At 36.7% G+C, this 18,616-nt stretch overlaps 1 protein-coding gene across 8 annotated transcripts; it reads right to left on the bottom strand.

The window, feature by feature from the left end:
• Positions 1–640: 640 nt before the first annotated feature.
• Positions 641–17,706, bottom strand: LOC148863121 (cullin-3A-like). 8 transcript variants are annotated; one of them, XR_016110267.1, is made up of 3 exons: positions 16,714–17,515; positions 5,066–7,176; positions 641–983 (listed from the first exon to the last, which is right to left on the bottom strand). XR_016110267.1 is itself a non-coding variant. In XM_088979469.1 (2 exons), the coding sequence occupies exons 1-2, from the start codon at positions 16,872–16,874 to the stop codon at positions 5,136–5,138; spliced, it is 2,202 nt and encodes a 733-aa protein (XP_088835595.1). In that variant the 5' UTR covers positions 16,875–17,706; the 3' UTR covers positions 5,037–5,135. The 8 variants fall into 8 exon arrangements, 1 of the variants encoding a protein (XP_088835595.1); XR_016110269.1 differs by having other exon boundaries at positions 945–1,728; XR_016110266.1 differs by having other exon boundaries at positions 945–1,723.
• Between the last annotated feature and the right edge of the window lie 910 nt (positions 17,707–18,616).

Below are 18,616 nucleotides of genomic sequence, written 5' to 3'. Positions count from 1 at the left end.
TCAAAGATCCTTATTCCCTGAGGGTACGAGGATGGGGTTGGGATTTCTAGCGCCAGAGGGGTCCTGGGCAGTGCATTTGAGTTCGGGGTTGGGGACGAGGCATGCAAAACGCACCCCCACCCCCACCCCGTTCTCATTCCTAATAATGACCCCTAAAATGTCCTCCCAAATATATAACTTTCACTTCTCCATCTCTAGTAGTAGATTTACCTATACGGGTAGAGCAAGTACTTCAAAGTCCTACTAAAATTTTAAGGATCATTCTGTAACATTTCTTGAATTCTTAAAATTAAAAAAAAATTGTTTATTATCCCTCCAAAAGAAGATTCCTGACTCTGTCACTACTGCTTACCTATGTTAATTTGAATTCACAAATTTTGTAGTAAAGTCAGCAGAGTGTGGATGTAGTTCCTACTAACCATGGATTGGTTCCTTTAACATAAAGAAAAAAACATTCAACGTTATAGTCGTTTACCCCAGTTGCACCATCTAAGCTTAACATTGTTTTACGTTGCCAATAAGATCTGTAACAGAATGGTAAGAAGTCTCTCTATTCCTTAGGGAATGGTTCGGCTTCACAAGAAGAACAAAATTTGTGAAATTCCTTAATAATCTTCCTTCAACTAATTAAATCATCTGATTGTGGAATAATCATCAAATTATAACAAAATTCCGTGTCAGTACAATAAAATGTAGAGTAAAAGACTTTAACATACTGAGTTTTTAAAATAGACATGCATATATCTTATGACTCTTTGAAGGGTCCTCCTTCAAGGCTTCAACAAATGATTTACACTATGTATTTCAAATAGACGATTAAATCTTGTCTTTAGCGTGCATGTTATGTACAATTCAATATTTAAGTTCATTGCATATGAAAAAGAAGCCAGTATCCGGTGATATCAATTCCATATTTTCTTGCTGGGAGGTTTCAATTTCACGTCTTTGAGAAAGCATAGCGAGTCCAAATTCCCTATATTTTCCTTCAAACCAAACAATGCATAAAGGTGAGCAACATCATATAATTTTAGAACTTTATCTACCTATTTTCTATCTTAATTTTATGGACAAATTTCTTAAACTATCATTGACTAACTATACCCCTAATATTTACATGTTATCTTAAACTACTGCATCAACATTATTCGACCAAGCAAGACTGATCGCCCATCTTCGTTGTTGACGGAGCCACTGATTTGAAGTTAGATAGAAGTCACTCGCTTGAAGCCAAAAAACAATTTCACCCTCTCCTCCGCTCTGCCTCCTCTTTCTCCGAAAATAGTTTCTCCCAATTTCTACCTCTTTGCCATTCACACAACCCCACAAAAATAGTTTCTCCTATCAGCAAACTGGAGAGACAGGAAGTTGGAACCGCCGGAACTGTAGATCAGACTACAATAATCTCATGTCTCCTCTCACCAGATGGTAAAACCATATTGAAAGAAACAAGAAGTCAGAATCGTCGGAAATTCAAATCGGAACTGCTGGAACTGTAGATCAGACAACAATAGTCTCAGATCTCTCACTAGAAGGGAAAAGGAGATTTAAAGAAACAGGAAGTCAAGACCGTCGGAACTGTCAAAATTGCAGAGATCGGAGGGGAGAAGGGAGTGCCGCTGCTCTGCCACTGCATCAAGTCTCTCTCTCCGTCTCCCTCTAGAACTGTCTGGCATTTTGGAATTGACGAAGGAGCTTTGTTCGGTTCCCTCCTTTTCGTCTCCCTCTTTCCTTCGCCTATGACCTTTAGCACGAGGTTAAGATTGAATAAGTGCTTAAAAACAAGTGCATATTTGACTTATTTTGCATTTGACACCCAACTTTTTCAAGTGCTGTTTGGTAGTCTTTTTCTCTAATAAGCATTTAAATATGCATTTGTAACCATTTTGTCATTCATTTTCTTTTAAATTTTTAAAATATGCTATTTGAAAGAAATTTTATAAAAATACTTTTATGAAATCACTTTTATAAAAATACTTTATGAAAAAACTTTTACAAAAGCAAACACTTGAGAAAGTATCCTTACAAAAGCACTTTTATGAAAATACTTTTATAAAGTGTTCTCATAAAAGTACTTTCATAAAAATACTTTCTTAAAAGTGTTTTCGTAAAAGTATTTTTATAAAAGTGTTTTTATAGAAGTGTTTTCATTAAATTACTTTTATAAAGTTCAATTAGGGATAATTTTATATAAGTGATATTTTAAAATTCAATTAGGGATAATTTTAGAAGAATAAAAATTGAATAAGTACTTATTGTATAAACACTTAAAAAAAACTGGAAATTTAAACTTAAAAAATAAGTCCTTATTTTTAAAATAAGCACTTATTTCCCAAATACCAATAAGTGTTTAATGGCCCAAATAAGCACTTATTTTAAATAAGCACTCCCAAACATGGCCTAACTCTTTTACCCTAATGTAAATTCACAATCATCCAATCATCCTAAGGTGGTGTTTGGTATCATTGCACTGAGTGCCAGTTTCTTTGATTTATTAGGGCCAAGGTTCAAAGTATTAGAATGGTGTATCATGTTAGTAATCTTAGATACAGATACGTATTACAATACGCTTTGAAAATACATGGATACGACACGACAGAAAGAGATGTATACTTCTGGATATATTGGGGAAACTTACAAAACATCAATAATAATAAATCTAGAGTTAAAATAATTATGAAAAAAATTATAATCACATAAAAAAATTCAAACTTTCATAGCTTATATGAAGAGAGATATAACAATCAACGGTACAGGAAATCTAGAACATATACATCTCAAATAATAATTTTACAAATAACACATCAAACAAATGTTTTAAACTTTGAATCAAACAATGTTTGAGCTTTCAATATACTAAAAGTTAACTACAAAACACATGAATACATTATTATTATTGGATCAATGAGTTTGATAAATCCATTTATATTTATTTTCTATAATGAAAATCATTTAAAACATATAAAAAATCATTTATAATTATTTTATAATTTCCTATAGAATGTTGGAACAGCCTATGGAAATTGTCAAAAAATTCGGAATAATCAATACTTTTTTATCTATGATAGTGATCATGGAGAAAAGACCGGTGGCATAGGTCATCATCATTTTTTAACAACTTCCTCATATTCCGCAATTGGCTAAGGATAGAGATTAGAAAGGTCCGAATCTTCACTGGTTTCTGGGTCAGTGGTTTGACCACCCCGTCCAAATGGGTGACCCATTGCAATTAAAAAATAAATAAATAATAAATAAAACTTAATTAAAATAGAAAAAGGCCCAAACCATGCCCAGGTCAAACAGGTAGACAGTTCAACCGCCAGGGTCAGTGGGTAGCTGACCAAATCGATGGTTTTTGGCAAGATACTAGTTGACTGGACAGTTTCCAGGCCGAATGGTCCGACTGTCCAGGTCAACAACGGTTTGGAAATCATGGTTAGACCAGTACAGGGTTCTAATCTTAATTTTACAATTTCTTTAACAGCCTCAAGGCTGTCAACTTTTATGCCTCCCACTCCAATTCTGTAACAGCCCAAAAATGGAAAGCTTTCTGGTGTGTGTTGCTAACGTGGCAGTTGTTAATTGTTTTCAAAAAGCAAAACCGTCTGTTGAACACCCCCTAAATTATCTCATCTTTTCTTGAAATTCTGCTCAAGCCATACGGATGCGTTTGCGACTGGGTGTAGCTCCTACAACAGTGGGGAATAAACTCATACATGAAATGGTTTGAGGAAATGGCAAGAAACCAAATTACGTTTTCTGTCAAAATCAGAAAAAAAAAAGGCAAATGTTGCAGTTTTTCACAATCAAAGACTATTTGAACACACAAAAAAACAGTACAGAGAAATAGCAAAATAACAGCCAAAATCTGCAAATAAACAGATCAGAGTTCTACTTGAGTACTTATACGTAGATGGATCCTTTATGGCCTACTACTGGTGCAACAGCAACTGGCTATGTTCTAATGAATAGATCTTGTAAAGCATTCACAGCAGCAGGTGAACAATGCAAGGCAAGGGGGCGCACAGATGGAGAATGGCGGGCCCTCATCAGAGGATTGGAAGCAGCTTGTTTGAAGAATATCAAGGAAATAGTGGCATTTTCTGATGCAAGGAAGCTTCTACAGTAACTTCCTCAACAACAAAGATCAAGGACTGAACTTCAATTAGAAGACCAAGCTGATGGCATTATAAAAGATTTTCAAGAAGTTTTGCATGCAACATGTAGACAGAGAGCAAAATACTATTGCTCATACTTTAACTTATAACGCTTGAAAATAAAATCAGAAATAACTTTTTCAGAAATCTGAATCTCACATGGATGTGCATATGATTAAGTTATTAATAAAGTTTAAGATTTGCCTCCATGAAATAAAAATACACGCTTGTCGCAAGTTTTCAAATGGAAATACTAGATCTTTTTCAGTCCGGTATTTAAAAGATAAATCAGAAAAATGGTAAAGGGCAAGGTCCAAATTATCAAAGCATGATCTAGCATTCTATACACCCTTTTTCTAACTTTCAATGCTCCATGTTTCAGGATTTAGGTAAGATAGGGAGAGGTGTAATGATTAAACCTAGGGGTCCCACAAAATCTCTTTAATATGGCGTTTCAGTGGGTTCACTGATACATAACAATATTTTGAACATCGGTTAAAAGGTGTCCTAATGTGTTTATACTTATAGAAACCTCCTAAATCCTAGCATATAGAGTTTCAGTGGCCCTGAAAACCAATACAATGGTACAATACAATGTATCAATACTTTGAATCATGTCAGGCCTTACAATGCCGAATGCATAATAGCATGTTTTTGAGGCCACCAGCTTCAAAGACAGCTTGGCCAACCCAAGGCCAGGATTCCTCACATATATTGTTCCTGTCATTAACCTTGCCCCAAATATAGTTCCAGTTAATCAACCAATCCCGAGCAACTCCTAACTTACAAGATAGGATAATAAATTATAGCATTTAAGGAAAAACAAATGAAGTAGAGCAGAGCAGGAAGGCATAAGAAAAATATTCAAGGAACACCATGGACTGCAGTAATTCAATGACATTTTCACTTACCAAATGGAGAATACAACTACCTGCAAGGCCTAGCCCTGACAGGAGAAAAGAAAACAGCAAAGTAGTGCTTTCAGGCAAGATATCGATACAATTTCCTGTCTGTTTTGTCCCTTTCCAAGAACTCCCGTTCAATGAGGGACTCAATCCGTTTCTTGATGACAACAGGATTGGGCAGGAACCGTGATTGCAACTGCTTTGTGACCTCAGCAACAATGTTGTTGTGATCCAAGACACGCCTCGATTTCATGATCCTCACAATTGCGGCCTCAATCTGGGGCTTCCTGTCTTCTTCAACCCTCTGTCGGGTCTCCTGCTTTTCTGGCTCAGACTCCTTTTGTGCAACTACAGTACCTATCTTCACCTTGTAGAACTTGCTTGTGAACTTGTCATTGAAGAAGAAGGTATCATCTTCACCAATGTCCTTGCTCATGGGCTCCTTCCTAAGGACATTCTTCCCCTTCACACATGCCAAGGACTGCATGCACCTCTTCAAATCTGAGGCTGGTATCTCAGTGGCCTGCTCAATCTCCTTATAGCTCAACCTATCACTGTTATTGAACAACATGAGGATACACATCTGATACGTAGAAACATTCAACTCATGCTTCTGACCCTTCCCAAATGTCGCTTTGAGATCAGCTGTCCCCATATTTGTTTGCCATGATAATCTCCTCCCAGTGTGTGTTCCGAGATAATAGGTTCGGAATTTCTCACACACCCCCAGTATCTCAGCTGGCAGGTTACAAGCGGCACTCGGTTGGGTTGGCCAAGACCCTGTTGTGAGAACTTGGACTGCAAGTGTAGGGCTATCCCCAGTGTCAGCAGCCTGGTTAGCATAGAAACCTTGCATTGTATCCTGAGATGTCTTCATGTCTGTGAACATACCCTCCAATTTGGAAGTAAATTGATATCCACATTCTGTCTTCAGCTTAACAATCAGACTTCTCTCAGCATCATCAGATACAGTTTTTCCTGACAAGAGCCGCTTCGCTAGGTGTTGCTTGTAGTATTTCTCAAAAACATCCTTCTCTTGTAAGTAACGGAATAGCATCATCACCTTGTCCAGGATGATCTCTACATCCTCCTCACTCACACCCTTCAAGCCTTTACGGAGCTTGTCATCTACAAACAAGGAAATAAACTCAGGGGACCTTGGATTCAAGTTAATGAAGTACTCAAAGGAGGAATTCAAAGCATTCTGGAATGTCTTGTCATTGCTGAAGGCCAAGCTGATTATCTTATCATGTTTATCTTTTTCATCTAGGAGCCTCTGGACAAAGTCCACAGGATCCTTTAATCTCTCTGGGTCAGTAACTAACTGTTTGCCGGTTTCCCGAATATGCGCAGTCATGACATCTCTTATAGTCAAGAGCCCATCAGGAACGCGGCGAAACAAGCTGTACATTCTCTTCAAATCATCATACTTGTCATCCACAAGCATGCTCACCAGGCCCGAGTTCTCCATGTGCACTAATCTCTGCATGTGGTTTGCAATCATCTCTTTTTCCACCACATTAGTTATCTTAGCTTCACTCTTGGCATCCAAATAGTGTGATACTCTCTCCATTTCTTCATTTAGACGTCTCTCAGCTTTCTTAAGATAATCGCCACAATCACAGCACTCTATAAACTGCTGAGACTCAAGACTGTAGAAATTGGAGGAGACCTCAAGAAATGGCTTCTCAAAATCTTCTTGATAGACAGAAGAACCTAATTCCATTAGCATCTTTATTATATTTCTCATCAACCCTCGATTTATAACTTCACCAGTCCGTTCTCTGTGGACAAGTTCAAGAAGTGTATCACGAAGTCTATTCTCAATTTTGCTTGAGTGGATGATATTGTCCCTCCAAAGGTTCAAACCAAGCTCATGAACGGGGGTCTTGTGTGTACTGGGAATAAAAGTCCTGTCCATGTACATCAATATATCTCGGATCATCTGCAATGCCTTGTTATGATCTGCCCATTTTCTATTAAGCTCTTCCAAAAATAAACTTCCTTGGGCTGCCTCTATTGATTTTGATATTTCTTTTAGATGCGATGTCATAGTTGTCACAAGTCCTGAGTACAGCTTCTCTCCAAATTTGTGCAGCACCATATTGTAAGCATTCCTGAATTCATAATTGGAAGCCATATCAGAACACAAAGTTCTTCAATGCAAGAGTAAGACTAATTATGCAACAGGAAGGCAGTCCACAGGTTACATCCATCTATTGCACAGGTTATACCTTATGTACTCAATATGCAAAAAAATAAATGCTCTAGAAAATTAGACTTGTGAGAGAAGGGCAATGCAACAGGTATAGAAGCAATATTCTGGCTAGAACAAATCTACATATTTACCGAAGTGGTTTTGAAAGTCCACAATATTGCCATTTATGTCTCAAAAGAAACAAGTGGTTATACCCCTTCTAGTGTCCTTTTGTAAGCTCAAATATATATCAAATTCGTTCTGATCACTAGAAATCTGTATCACTTATTAGTCAGTGCAAGTGTAATCTATACTCCTTTAAACCTGTTGAACTTTCATAATAACAAGAACACACATCATATACCATTCAGACATAAAGACAACTTCTAATCCTAATAAGATCTAATCAAACTTCCAAAGACCACCTAAGAAAGCACATCATACCACTCTATCAACCAAAATACCACTGCAAGGAATGTTGCACTATCATGTGTAGGTGTGCCAATCGGACAGGTTTGGGTGGGTTGGGTTTGGGTCGAGCTTCAACCCAACCCATCTAACCTGTCAATCCATTTATGACCCATTTATATAAAATGAAATGGGCTGGGTTGAACCTAAACCCACCTAAACCCAACCCAACCCGCCCAACCCATGAATCTTTTACTCATTGAACGACACAAGCATGAACTGTAGAAAAATACAGAAATTATAAAACATAGAACATGCAAAAAATTACAGAAGAACATAAATATAGAAAATAATTAAAATTGCAAAAATATAGCCAAAATTACATAAACACAAAAAATGAAGAAAATTAATATAAATTACCAAAAAGAAAGAAAACCCAGAAAACATAAATTACAGAAACATGAAAAATGAAGAAAATTATAAAAATTACAGAAAATATAGAAACGCCACCAAAATAACATAAATTGCAAAAGAAAAGGCAAAAGTTATAGAGAAAACACAGAAATGTAGAAAATAACAAAAAAAAATACTGCAAAACATTCCAATATAACTGATAACAGAAGCTGCAAAAGAAAATATAGCAAAAATTACAGAAAATCAAAGACAAAAAGAAACTACAAAAATATGTATATAAATCTCAGAAAATAAAAAATTATAAGTATAAACATTATAAAAATATAACAGAAATTATAGAACTTCAGGTTGTCTGGATTCTATTGGCTAGAAAAGGAGTATCTTCTTTTACCAGGGCCAACAAATGCCATGACATCACCTCTGATTTTGCCTGTGAACTTGAAGAAATAAGATTCATGGAAGGATGCCCTGGTAGTTTTGTGAGTTCATGACATCACCTCTGATCTTCCACATGTCTGAAGCACATCACACTCTGTTTGGGGACGAGTGCAGACTTGTCCATATTGTTGCAACTGAACAAAGCTAAAAAATATAGAACAGAGCATAACAGAAATAAATAAATCAGCCCTGTGTCATCATTGTAGCAGCTTTGGTTCACGTATGGAGGGATTGCTGCTGCTGAGTTAGTGTTGGTTAGGGTTTGGATTAGGGTCATCTAACTCATTGAGAGAGGGGGGTAAGGTTGGGTTAGAAAATCACTCGCTGAGATTTTCAATCACGGATTAGGGTTCGGAGGAGAGAGAGAGAGAGGGGGGGAGGGGGAGAGAGATGTGGAAAAGAAAGGAAAGCAGAAAAAAATTGAAAATTCCTAATCTGTTAATGGATACCTGTAACCCAATCCGTTAAGTCTCCTTTTATTTGGAGAACCAACCCACTACTGACCCAGCACTAAAAAGATACAACCCAACCCGTTAATAAATGGGTGGGTTTAACGGGTTGGGTTGGAAATTGCCACCCCTAATCATGTGCCCTGAAACAAGATCTCACACTGCAGATATGTAAGGGATTGATAAAGACCATTAGAACATAATGACACCATGTTTGGAAACAAATTATACTAGAACAAACAAGAATTTCAATTACCACTTTCTGCAATGTTTCAAACCATTAGGAGTGATAAAAAATGTTTCCAACCAGAGAATGGGGTAAACATTTGGAAAGGGATTCAATTACTACTTTCTGCAAGATACACCTATCTTATGGGGTAAGCATTTGAGAAGGGATAATTTAGTTGAATCAGCTATTTTGGAATAATATTAAGTTCAAACCAGAGAATGCAGATTAAATAGAGGGTAAGGGGACATACTATGAAGAGAATGAAAAGTGCTTGCAAAATTTCTGCTGCCCTTTTCTTTCTCTTGCATATATTTTATACCTAGCAAGAAACACCATCCCTCAAAACAAGAACAAGGATGAACCGATGAAGGTCTAAGAGTTGTGGGTCATAAGGAAAGAGGCACTCCTGTTAAAGCAACCATACTGGGGCTACCAAAGTCTAGAACAAATCAGATTAATCAGACCCCCAACACACAGAGATGTAGATGAAAAATGGAGGAAAAATTAAAAACAAAAAAGGGCATGCAATAGATAGCTCTTGGATAACTATAGCCTACAATTAAGATACTACCAATAGTAACATAAAATAAATGAACATATTCAATAATCCAACATGTTCAGTTTTCAAAATCTGTCCAAAGAACCAGAAGATCTGATTGCATTTACATTTGGAAAATTGCTCTCTTGGATCTCAGCTGTAAAGGGGTTTCAGGTCTTCTCTCATCTGGGGGCTAGATTGTCCTTTGAGAATTTGTGGAATTTGTACTGTTGATCTTTCCCCAAAGTCTGGTTTTTGGGGGGATCCTCTTGTACTTTTATCTCATCTTTAATGAAACTACCTTACCTTGTTTCAAAAAAAAAAAAACATGTTCAGCTTGTAATGTATAAACCAAAGATCTTTTTGCTCCAAAAATCAATCCAATTGGATGAATTAACCAACTACAAGTCCAAGAAAACAAGGGCTGTATTGTTTGGAAAAAAAAATCCATTTATTTGATGGTTAGCCACATCCAATCAAGATGTTTTTGGTCTAGAATATCGGCATTCAGTCTACAAATATTTATTATTAGTTTCAAAAGAATTTCAACCAGTTGTGTACTGCCATACTTATAGTAGTAATAGGGATACTGAATGGTTCTCCAAACAAAAAATAAATCCAATCTTAGAACAACAACAAATGAAGTGGAAGGAGTGTGCAATGATGACAGTAATACTGGCATTCTCAAATGTGATACAATCATAACAATAACTAGAAATTTCTTGTATTGATTTTTGCAAGAAATGTTAAACACATCAAGAGAACAAAGAAGAATGCATGAGAAGTGCTATGCTAAAAAACATTAAAAGAATTTTAAAAAAACAAAGCATACTATTTTTGTACTTGTAATTGGATAAACTAGTCCACATAAAGTTGTGAACCACATATTGTGGGGCGAGAGGGCAAAGGGGTGACAAATAGTGTTTATAGAGTTGCTTCATGGTGCATAAACATTGTGTCATTTTCAACCCTTAACATAGATATAAAACAATATATCACATGAATCAAACCACAGTTGCAAATCATATTTTGCTTTTATTTTTGTGTTTAAGTAAAAGGAAAATAACAGAAAGCCACAGTTCCTAAAGGACCACCATAGAAATCATCACTCGTATTTAGTTGTAATATACCACTTTATAACAATAAAGGAAGTAAGTATTAAGCATAAATACTTACTGCACAACAGTAGAAATATCAACACGAAAGCAGGACCAAATACTCAAGCACTGGCCAATTTTGGGTAGGTTCTAGCAAGTTTTATAAGTTAGTTAATTAATCGATGTTAGGATCTTTTCTTGCTTCTTAATCTTTCAATTAAACATTATTTTGAACCCCTGATATGTTACAAAATTGTTTGGATAACTTGAAAACAGTGTTTTAAAAGTGCAAGACGCCAGAAAAGCACGAGAGGTTTTTTTTCAACTCCATACTATGAAGGGACCTTAGCCATCTTCATCCTCCTTTGAAGCATGTTCCAGGAGTCATCTTGACAGCTGTCTCCCACTCAAAAACTAAATCTTGGGGGAATTAGAACACTCAAAAGTAACCGTACCTAAGGGGGAAAATATAGCAGGCAAGATATTGCAACAAAGCCTTGAAGAAAGGAGAATGAGGAGAAAATGCGGTCAGATATCAAACTCGACAGACCAAGCATCAACCCTACCTTGAAGAAATGAGAAAGGAGAATGAGGGGAAAATGCTTATGAACTAAGAAAATGAAAACCTCCATCAACCATAACAGAGAGACCTAATATAGCCAAATTCCTACATAGAGAACTAAAATACCATAAAAAGCATGGGTCAGAAAAAGAAACACAAGAAACTACATCTCTGATGCAAGAAATGGAACAAAGACTGTGAAATTACTGCAGTAGCGAGCCTAGCGGCCCACCAAGTTCCTCTAAAATCTTACACTATCAACCCTACCTACTCCATACTTCGCTAAACCAGGTACAGAGATAAACAAACCGGTATTACCAGTTTCTAGAAAACTGGTAGCCAATATTGAACCAAAGCCGGTCAGTTTACTGGTTCAATTAACTGTCGGTTCGGTTTGTCAGTTTTTATATTTACAATATATATTATAAAAATATATAAATATATAATAAAAACTAGAAATGTATATAAAATATTATATCTTAAAAAATAAATAATATATTAAATATTATAAATATATATTTATACATAATGCATATTTATTAATTTATATTATATAGAAAATATAAATATATATAATATACATAAATATGCATAAAATATATAGAAATATATGTATACCGGTCAGTTCGATTAACCTCTGGTTTTTTATATTGGTTAACCAAAACCGAACCGGTACCTTTGGTTTTTTTAAAATACCAAACCGACCCCTACAGGTTTGAAGGACGGGTTTGAACATTGTTTAACATTTAAACCAACCCCTACAGGGGAAAGCCTTAAAAAAGTTGTATTGGCCACCTACTGATATGATACAATACACCGAATATGGGGCATATGGTTTCGACAGTGGCCTAAAACTTTTTACAGTTTCACTTTGGTTGGAACTTATGTAGCAAATTTAGTCATATTCCAGCTTCTCAGTGATCAGTACTGAGGCTAGGGATGGCAATTTCTTCCCTACCCAACGGGTACCCACCTCGATGGGGTGGGCATTAGTCTAAACCCAACCCTCCCCAACCCACATATTGTTGGACAGCATATGAGCTTGGTATTAGGTGTTAAATTTAATAATCTTTTGAATTTTATGTGAAGAATAATTGATAGTTTAGATGGACTCACAAATCTTTTCTACCTGAAGTGCTAGAACTTTGTAAAAGAAGATTTGATGAAAGTGCTCCAGGCATTTCATTCAAATGCATCGTTGTAAAGAAGCTTGAATGCCACATTTATTACTCTCATTCAAAAAATTGAAGGGGCTATAAATATTAAGGATTTTAGGCCAATCAGTCTTTTGCACTGTTTTTACAAAATCTTGGCTAAAGTCCTGGCAAAAAGAATGAAAGGAGTGTTAGGCAGTATAATCTCCAATAACCAAAGTGCATTTGTTCCAAGGAGGCAAATGGTGGACTCAATTCTAATTGCTAATGAGCTAATTGATTCTAGAAGAAGAAGAGGGAATTCCGGGTGTGATGTGTAAACTTGATATTGAGAAAGCATATGATTTCATCAACTGGAATTGTCTGGATCGTGTGTTGGACAGAATGAACTTTGGGCAAAAATGGAGAAATTGGATCAGAGTTTGCATTAAGACACCAAAATTTTCAATCCTAATTAATGGTCAATCCACGGGTTTCTTTGGGAGATCTAGGGGTTTGAGGCAGGGAGATTCTGTCCCCTTTGATGTTCATCTGTGTCATGGAAATTCTCAATATTTTTAGTAAAAAAGCTGCAGATGTTGGTTTATGGAATGGGTTTGCAATCTCCCCTGAAAGGAAAAGGTAAATATCCTGCAATTTGCAGATGATACCTTATGTTTTGTTGATGCTTCTGTGACTCAATTGGAACTAGTGCTTAGGGTTCTGAGTTGGTTTGAAGTGGTGTCTGGTCTGAAAGTGAATTTGAATAAAAGCCAGATTATTCTAGTGGGCCATGTTTCAAACTTAGAAGAGTGTGCAAATGTGATGGATTGTCAAATTGATTCCCTCTCGGTTAAATATTTAAGATTGCCTCTCGGGGCTAAAGTCTCTTCTTCCTCAATCTGGTGCTCAATTATTGAGAGAATGGAGAAGAAATTGGCCTCGTGGAAGGCAAAATGTCTATTGTTTGGGGGTAGGGTTACTTTGATTAAGAGTACTCTCTCCAACCTACCTACTTATTTCATGTCTCTTTTCCCCATCCCAAACAAAGTTGCAAATAGACTGGGGCAATTCCAAAGGAATTTCTTGTGGAGGGGTTGGGAGGATGAAAAGAAAATTCACATTGTGAAGTGGGATCAAGTATGTCTCCCTAAGGAAGCTGGTGGGTTGGGAATAAGAAAGCTGAAGAAGTTTAATTCTGCCCTTCTTAGCAAGTGGTAATGGAGATTTGCTTCTGAGAGGAATGCATGGTAGAGAAGCCTTATTGCGGCAAAGTATGGTGTGGAATGGGGTGATTGGAGATCTAAGGAGCCTAATATCAATGGAAGAAGATCCCTCTAGGCAGTTATCTTGAAGAGCACTCGATTCTTTCTGGATGGAATCAGATTTAAAGATGGTAAGGGAGATAGAATCAAATTTTGGAAGGATCCCTGGTGTGTAGTGGGTCCACTGGCTGATGTTTTTCCTCTTCTTTTCCAAATTGCTGTGAATCAAGATTCTTCAGTTGCTGAAAATTTCAGCATTTCTGGTGATTCTATCATTTGGACTCCTCTTTGTAGGAGAAATTTGTTTGACTGGGAGGTGGAAGAGTATGGGGAGTTGTTGGGGCTGCTCCAAAATTAGAGGATTGATTTGAACTCAGAGGATGGATGGGTTTGGAAGTGGAATGCAGATGGTAGCTTTTCAGTCAATTCCCTTTTTCTGAAGTTGTGTGATTCAGGTCATGAGAATTTCCCTGTTAGGCAGATTTGGAATCCAACTAGTCCCTCCAAGATCAATTTTCTGGTATGGACTATGGCCCTTGATAAATGTCTGACTAAGACTAATGTGGAGAGACGAGGTATTCAGATCCTGGATCTCTCATGTGGTTTGTGTGGAAAGAGTGCGGAAACTACAGATCACTTATGCATCCACTGTCCGGTATCTTCTTTGATCTGGGGGCATTTCCTAAAGGTTTTGGAGATTAGCTGGACCATGCCTAAATCAGTGAAGGAGCTGCTGATGTGTTGGAGAGTTGAAGGTCTCAGCAAGAAAGGAAAGATTGTTTGGAGTTCCATCCCGGCAGCTGTGTTTTGGTCCATTGACTGAAAGGAATAACAGAATCTTCTGTGGTAAATTTAAAAGCTCGGATGAAATTGTGCAGAGAACCGTGGGGAAGCTATGCTCCTGGGTGTCGGTGAATGAGGAATTTAAAAACCAGAATGTACCCTTTTTGTTTTGTTCCAAGTATTGGATGAGCTTGTAATTTGTATTGTGCCCAGGCAGATATAGTGGCCTGGGTCTTGTTGTATCTTTCCTCATTAAGATGAATAAAGTACTTTGCCATTTTCCAAAAAAAAAAAAAAAAGTTTATATGCTTTTTACATGTCTTAAATAAAATAATTGGAACTTTTGTTGTTTGTTTGTCTTATTTTACTTTTCGCTATATAACAAGAAACAATAGGGAATTAGATGCAAGTTCTAAACCCAACCCGCCCCTATCCTTGAATGTGGGGAGGGTTTTGCATTTCATGTGCAGGGAGGGCTTGATTCTCAAAATCCAACAACCACTACGAGCTTTGGGCCAGGTACTTGTTGCAAGGTTTAAGGATGCAAATAGGGTCTAGAATTTACAAAACCCTCCCCGAACCCACCCCATTGCCATCCCTAAGGCCACCCCAAAACTACCAATATGCTTTTGCAGGTATGGATGATCCTATAATGTCCTCAATAGAAAATCTGTCCTGCTTTGTTTTGATATAGAGTAAAATCCTTTCACCACTGACTTGTAACCTTTTATTCTATTTAATGAAATTTTCTTGTTACTACTAAAAAAAATCCTATCCTGTTCATAACAGAATTGTATCCATTTCAAGTACTTTTCCCATTCAACACTTCTACTTCAACCATATGCAAAATCTTGTAATCAATTGTGTTTGGAAAAATCCATCACTCAAGTTGGACCTATATGAACAAACTGAAAGATTTTAAGTGATGTGACAGGTGATAGATCTAATATCTCATCCACAGTCCTAGCATTATTCCTTATACTCCAATAGAGCAATTATTCTATTAAAATCTAGTGAAATTTGTTTCTTTCTAGAACAAAGATAGAAAGAATTTCTGCCACAATTTGACTTGAGGAATCAATAAAGAGGCAACTCACATGCATAACCTTCTAGGTTCTCTTTTATTATTGGAGAAAGATTAAGCATATTTATTCAAAAAACAGGAGAAGGAATGGCTACCCCATGGATACCAAGGACCTGTACACTGGGAATATGCAAATAAAACAACCAATGATTATACGAAAAGTAAACTTTTGCCAAAAACAGAGTCAACATGCTTCCCCATGAAAAGATTATGGACACCAAGACAGGAGATCAACCTTGTTTTTAATTCACTAATTAACAGACACACCTTTCTTCTCAAAATTTCTGGAGTTTCTTTCAGACAATGACCTTCGAGAAAATTTACCATAAGGCTGTGTTTGGCAAGTGTAAATGCAAATTTGTTCAGTACAAAGCAGATAGAGGTTAAATGTACCGAACTGTTTGCATTTGTACTGAAAAAAATTTCATTTGAGCTCTTGCCAAACACAGTCTAAATAACAAGACCACACTGAAGAAATAAGGAAGGTGATTCCAAAAATTCCATGAATAAACTTAGTAGCCCCCACAACTACATAGACCAAGGATAAATGCTTTGTTATCTTACTCAATAAATGAAAGTAGAGAAGGGACTATTGTGTAGTGAAACCTACTAACTACATAAGTTTGAGGAAAGAAACTTCTAACAAGATGATTTACTGACCAGGTGAATGAAGGAAATGGACCGTGCATAAAGATTTCTCTCCAAAACCATAAAAAGTTCATGCAAAAATAACAACCCGATGCAGCAAAAACTAATTTGTGAGGCAAACTACAAGGCTAAAAAATCAGGTTAAACAGCACGTATGCTCTCCTGCCTTCAGTATTACACTGAAAGAAATTTTACGAAGTTTATTAAAAGAGAAACATGGGAGCATACATGCAACAACTTATGCTAACAAGCTAGTATTATTAGCAGTAATCACAGATAGATATCATGGAGGAAAAAGAAAGAAGGAAACTCTCATATGCGAATTACATGTCTGAATTATGTAATATTCATCCAACACAATATCAAGGATCGCGAAAATAAATTATAGGCTTAAACAAAGAAGCAGAACCTGTAAAGCTCTTCAAAACTGAGCCCGCTGGCATTGTGATTATATATCTCGTGGATTGCATGCTCTAGTATTTTCCATGTCTTCTCTGCGTACTTGGGATCCACCACCACCCGATGTTTAAAGGCCTCTATCTGGAAGTTTCTTCTTTTAGGAGTACTCATCTCTTCCCCTCAACCTATTGCCAAATACTACAAGTCGATGAAAGTGCCTTGGAATCCCCAGGAGAAACCCTAGAACACGATTACTTGTTGAGTATACGAGATACTGATGTTCTATTCAAAATCTCCAAAAGATGAGCCCGAGAATCGGATTAAATGTTGCGTGACAAACAACTAAAAGTCCACCAGAGGACCTTGGCAAGAAAAATTCGATGAACTGTGATTTCTACAAGAAAAAAAAAAAAAAAGTGCTTTCGCCCCAGAACCAGGCAATTAAAATGATTTTCTGATCAAAAAATTACACAGGCTAAGCTGGGTAGGAGTATAGAAAGGAAATAATAGATCTGCCACGAATTTGGCAAAGCAATCTGAAAGCCCGTAACTTGAACCAACCCTTCTCCAAGAATCAGAGAGAATGACAACCAGCTTGCGTATATAAAGAAAAGCCGACTTACGGATGGCGAGAGCCAGGGATTATGGTCTGAATTCTGAAATCAATAATGGCTTTGTTGGAAATGAGTGAGAAAATATAAACAGATGCCGAAACGCCCAAAATCACCAATCGAAGAAGAAATTAAAAACCCTCGAATGTTGTCCTCAAGGTTTTTGAGGCAAGCGAAGATCAATATGTTTTTACTTTTTTCTCTCTTTATTTATTTATTTTAATGTTATTTGTAACGTTTAGTTATTAATTTTTATATATTTATTTATTTATTTGGCTTTCATGGGGCTACCGGCTACACATCAACGGGGGTTGCCCACCCCCTTCCTACCTTAACCCCCCAACCTGGCAGCGGGGACTTGATCCCAGGTAATTTTTAATAATTGATTGATTGAAGATTTTTTGGTAAACAATCGATTGAAGTCGAAGGAACAAAATATGCAAGCCTTCGCCAACAGTTTACTTCACGTTCAGGTAACGGCGGAAGTTTATCCAAGAATTCCTACGATATGAAAATGGTGTGCCACTGCTCCATCTTCCTCAGTGGATCCTTCTCTTCTGAACCGTACAATCAACCAACCTAAATATTGATCCTCAAAAGTTCAACAAATCAGACAGTGGTAGGTTATTCTAGTTATCTGATTGTTGACTTGATCCTTCTATGACCTAGAACCTCTTCCCTCTATTATTAGTGGCTTTCTGAGTTCTGAATCATCTGATCCTGATGATTGTTGGCATTTTACAGCTAGCGATAAATCTGAGCCCTGTGATCATCCAGATCCAATTAATGGGAGGAACATCGCACATAACGCCATTAAGTTGCTGAAATTGATCTGTAGATCCAACGGTTCTAATTAAAAGCTCGCTCTTTTTTAAAAGAGAAAAAGCTCGCATGAAAGCCACTAAAAACCTTTGGGCAATGAGCAGCTTCAGAGAAGCTGCCGGTGTCCACGCGACGGGAAGGATGACGCGCAGTGGCTTCTGTGGACTGTGGCTTTTCGAGGTAAACCCCACACGGACGGTATGCTGAAAAATGACAGCCCAAATCGATTGTTATGATTCTTGGTCGGGCCATGCTTTGCAATTCCCGTGTAAGGCATGAGATTTATTAAGTAAAAGATAAATAATAGAAAGTGCTATTTATTAAATATCTTTATAGTTTTATAGATTTATTAAAATCTACCTTATAATTAGTATTTTACTAAAATACCACTTATAATTTGCAATGGATTTAATTAGTCTTTCATTAGGTATTAGTGAAAAATTATAGTGTTAACCCTAATGTTCATTTAAATAAATTTAA

Source organism: Nelumbo lutea, chromosome 3, assembly GCF_056320005.1.
Source record: "Nelumbo lutea isolate HS-2025 chromosome 3, American lotus-T2T, whole genome shotgun sequence".
Lineage (NCBI taxonomy): Eukaryota > Viridiplantae > Streptophyta > Magnoliopsida > Proteales > Nelumbonaceae > Nelumbo > Nelumbo lutea.
The sequence above is the reverse complement of the archived record's forward strand: the minus strand, read 5'-3'. Positions and strand labels throughout refer to the sequence as shown.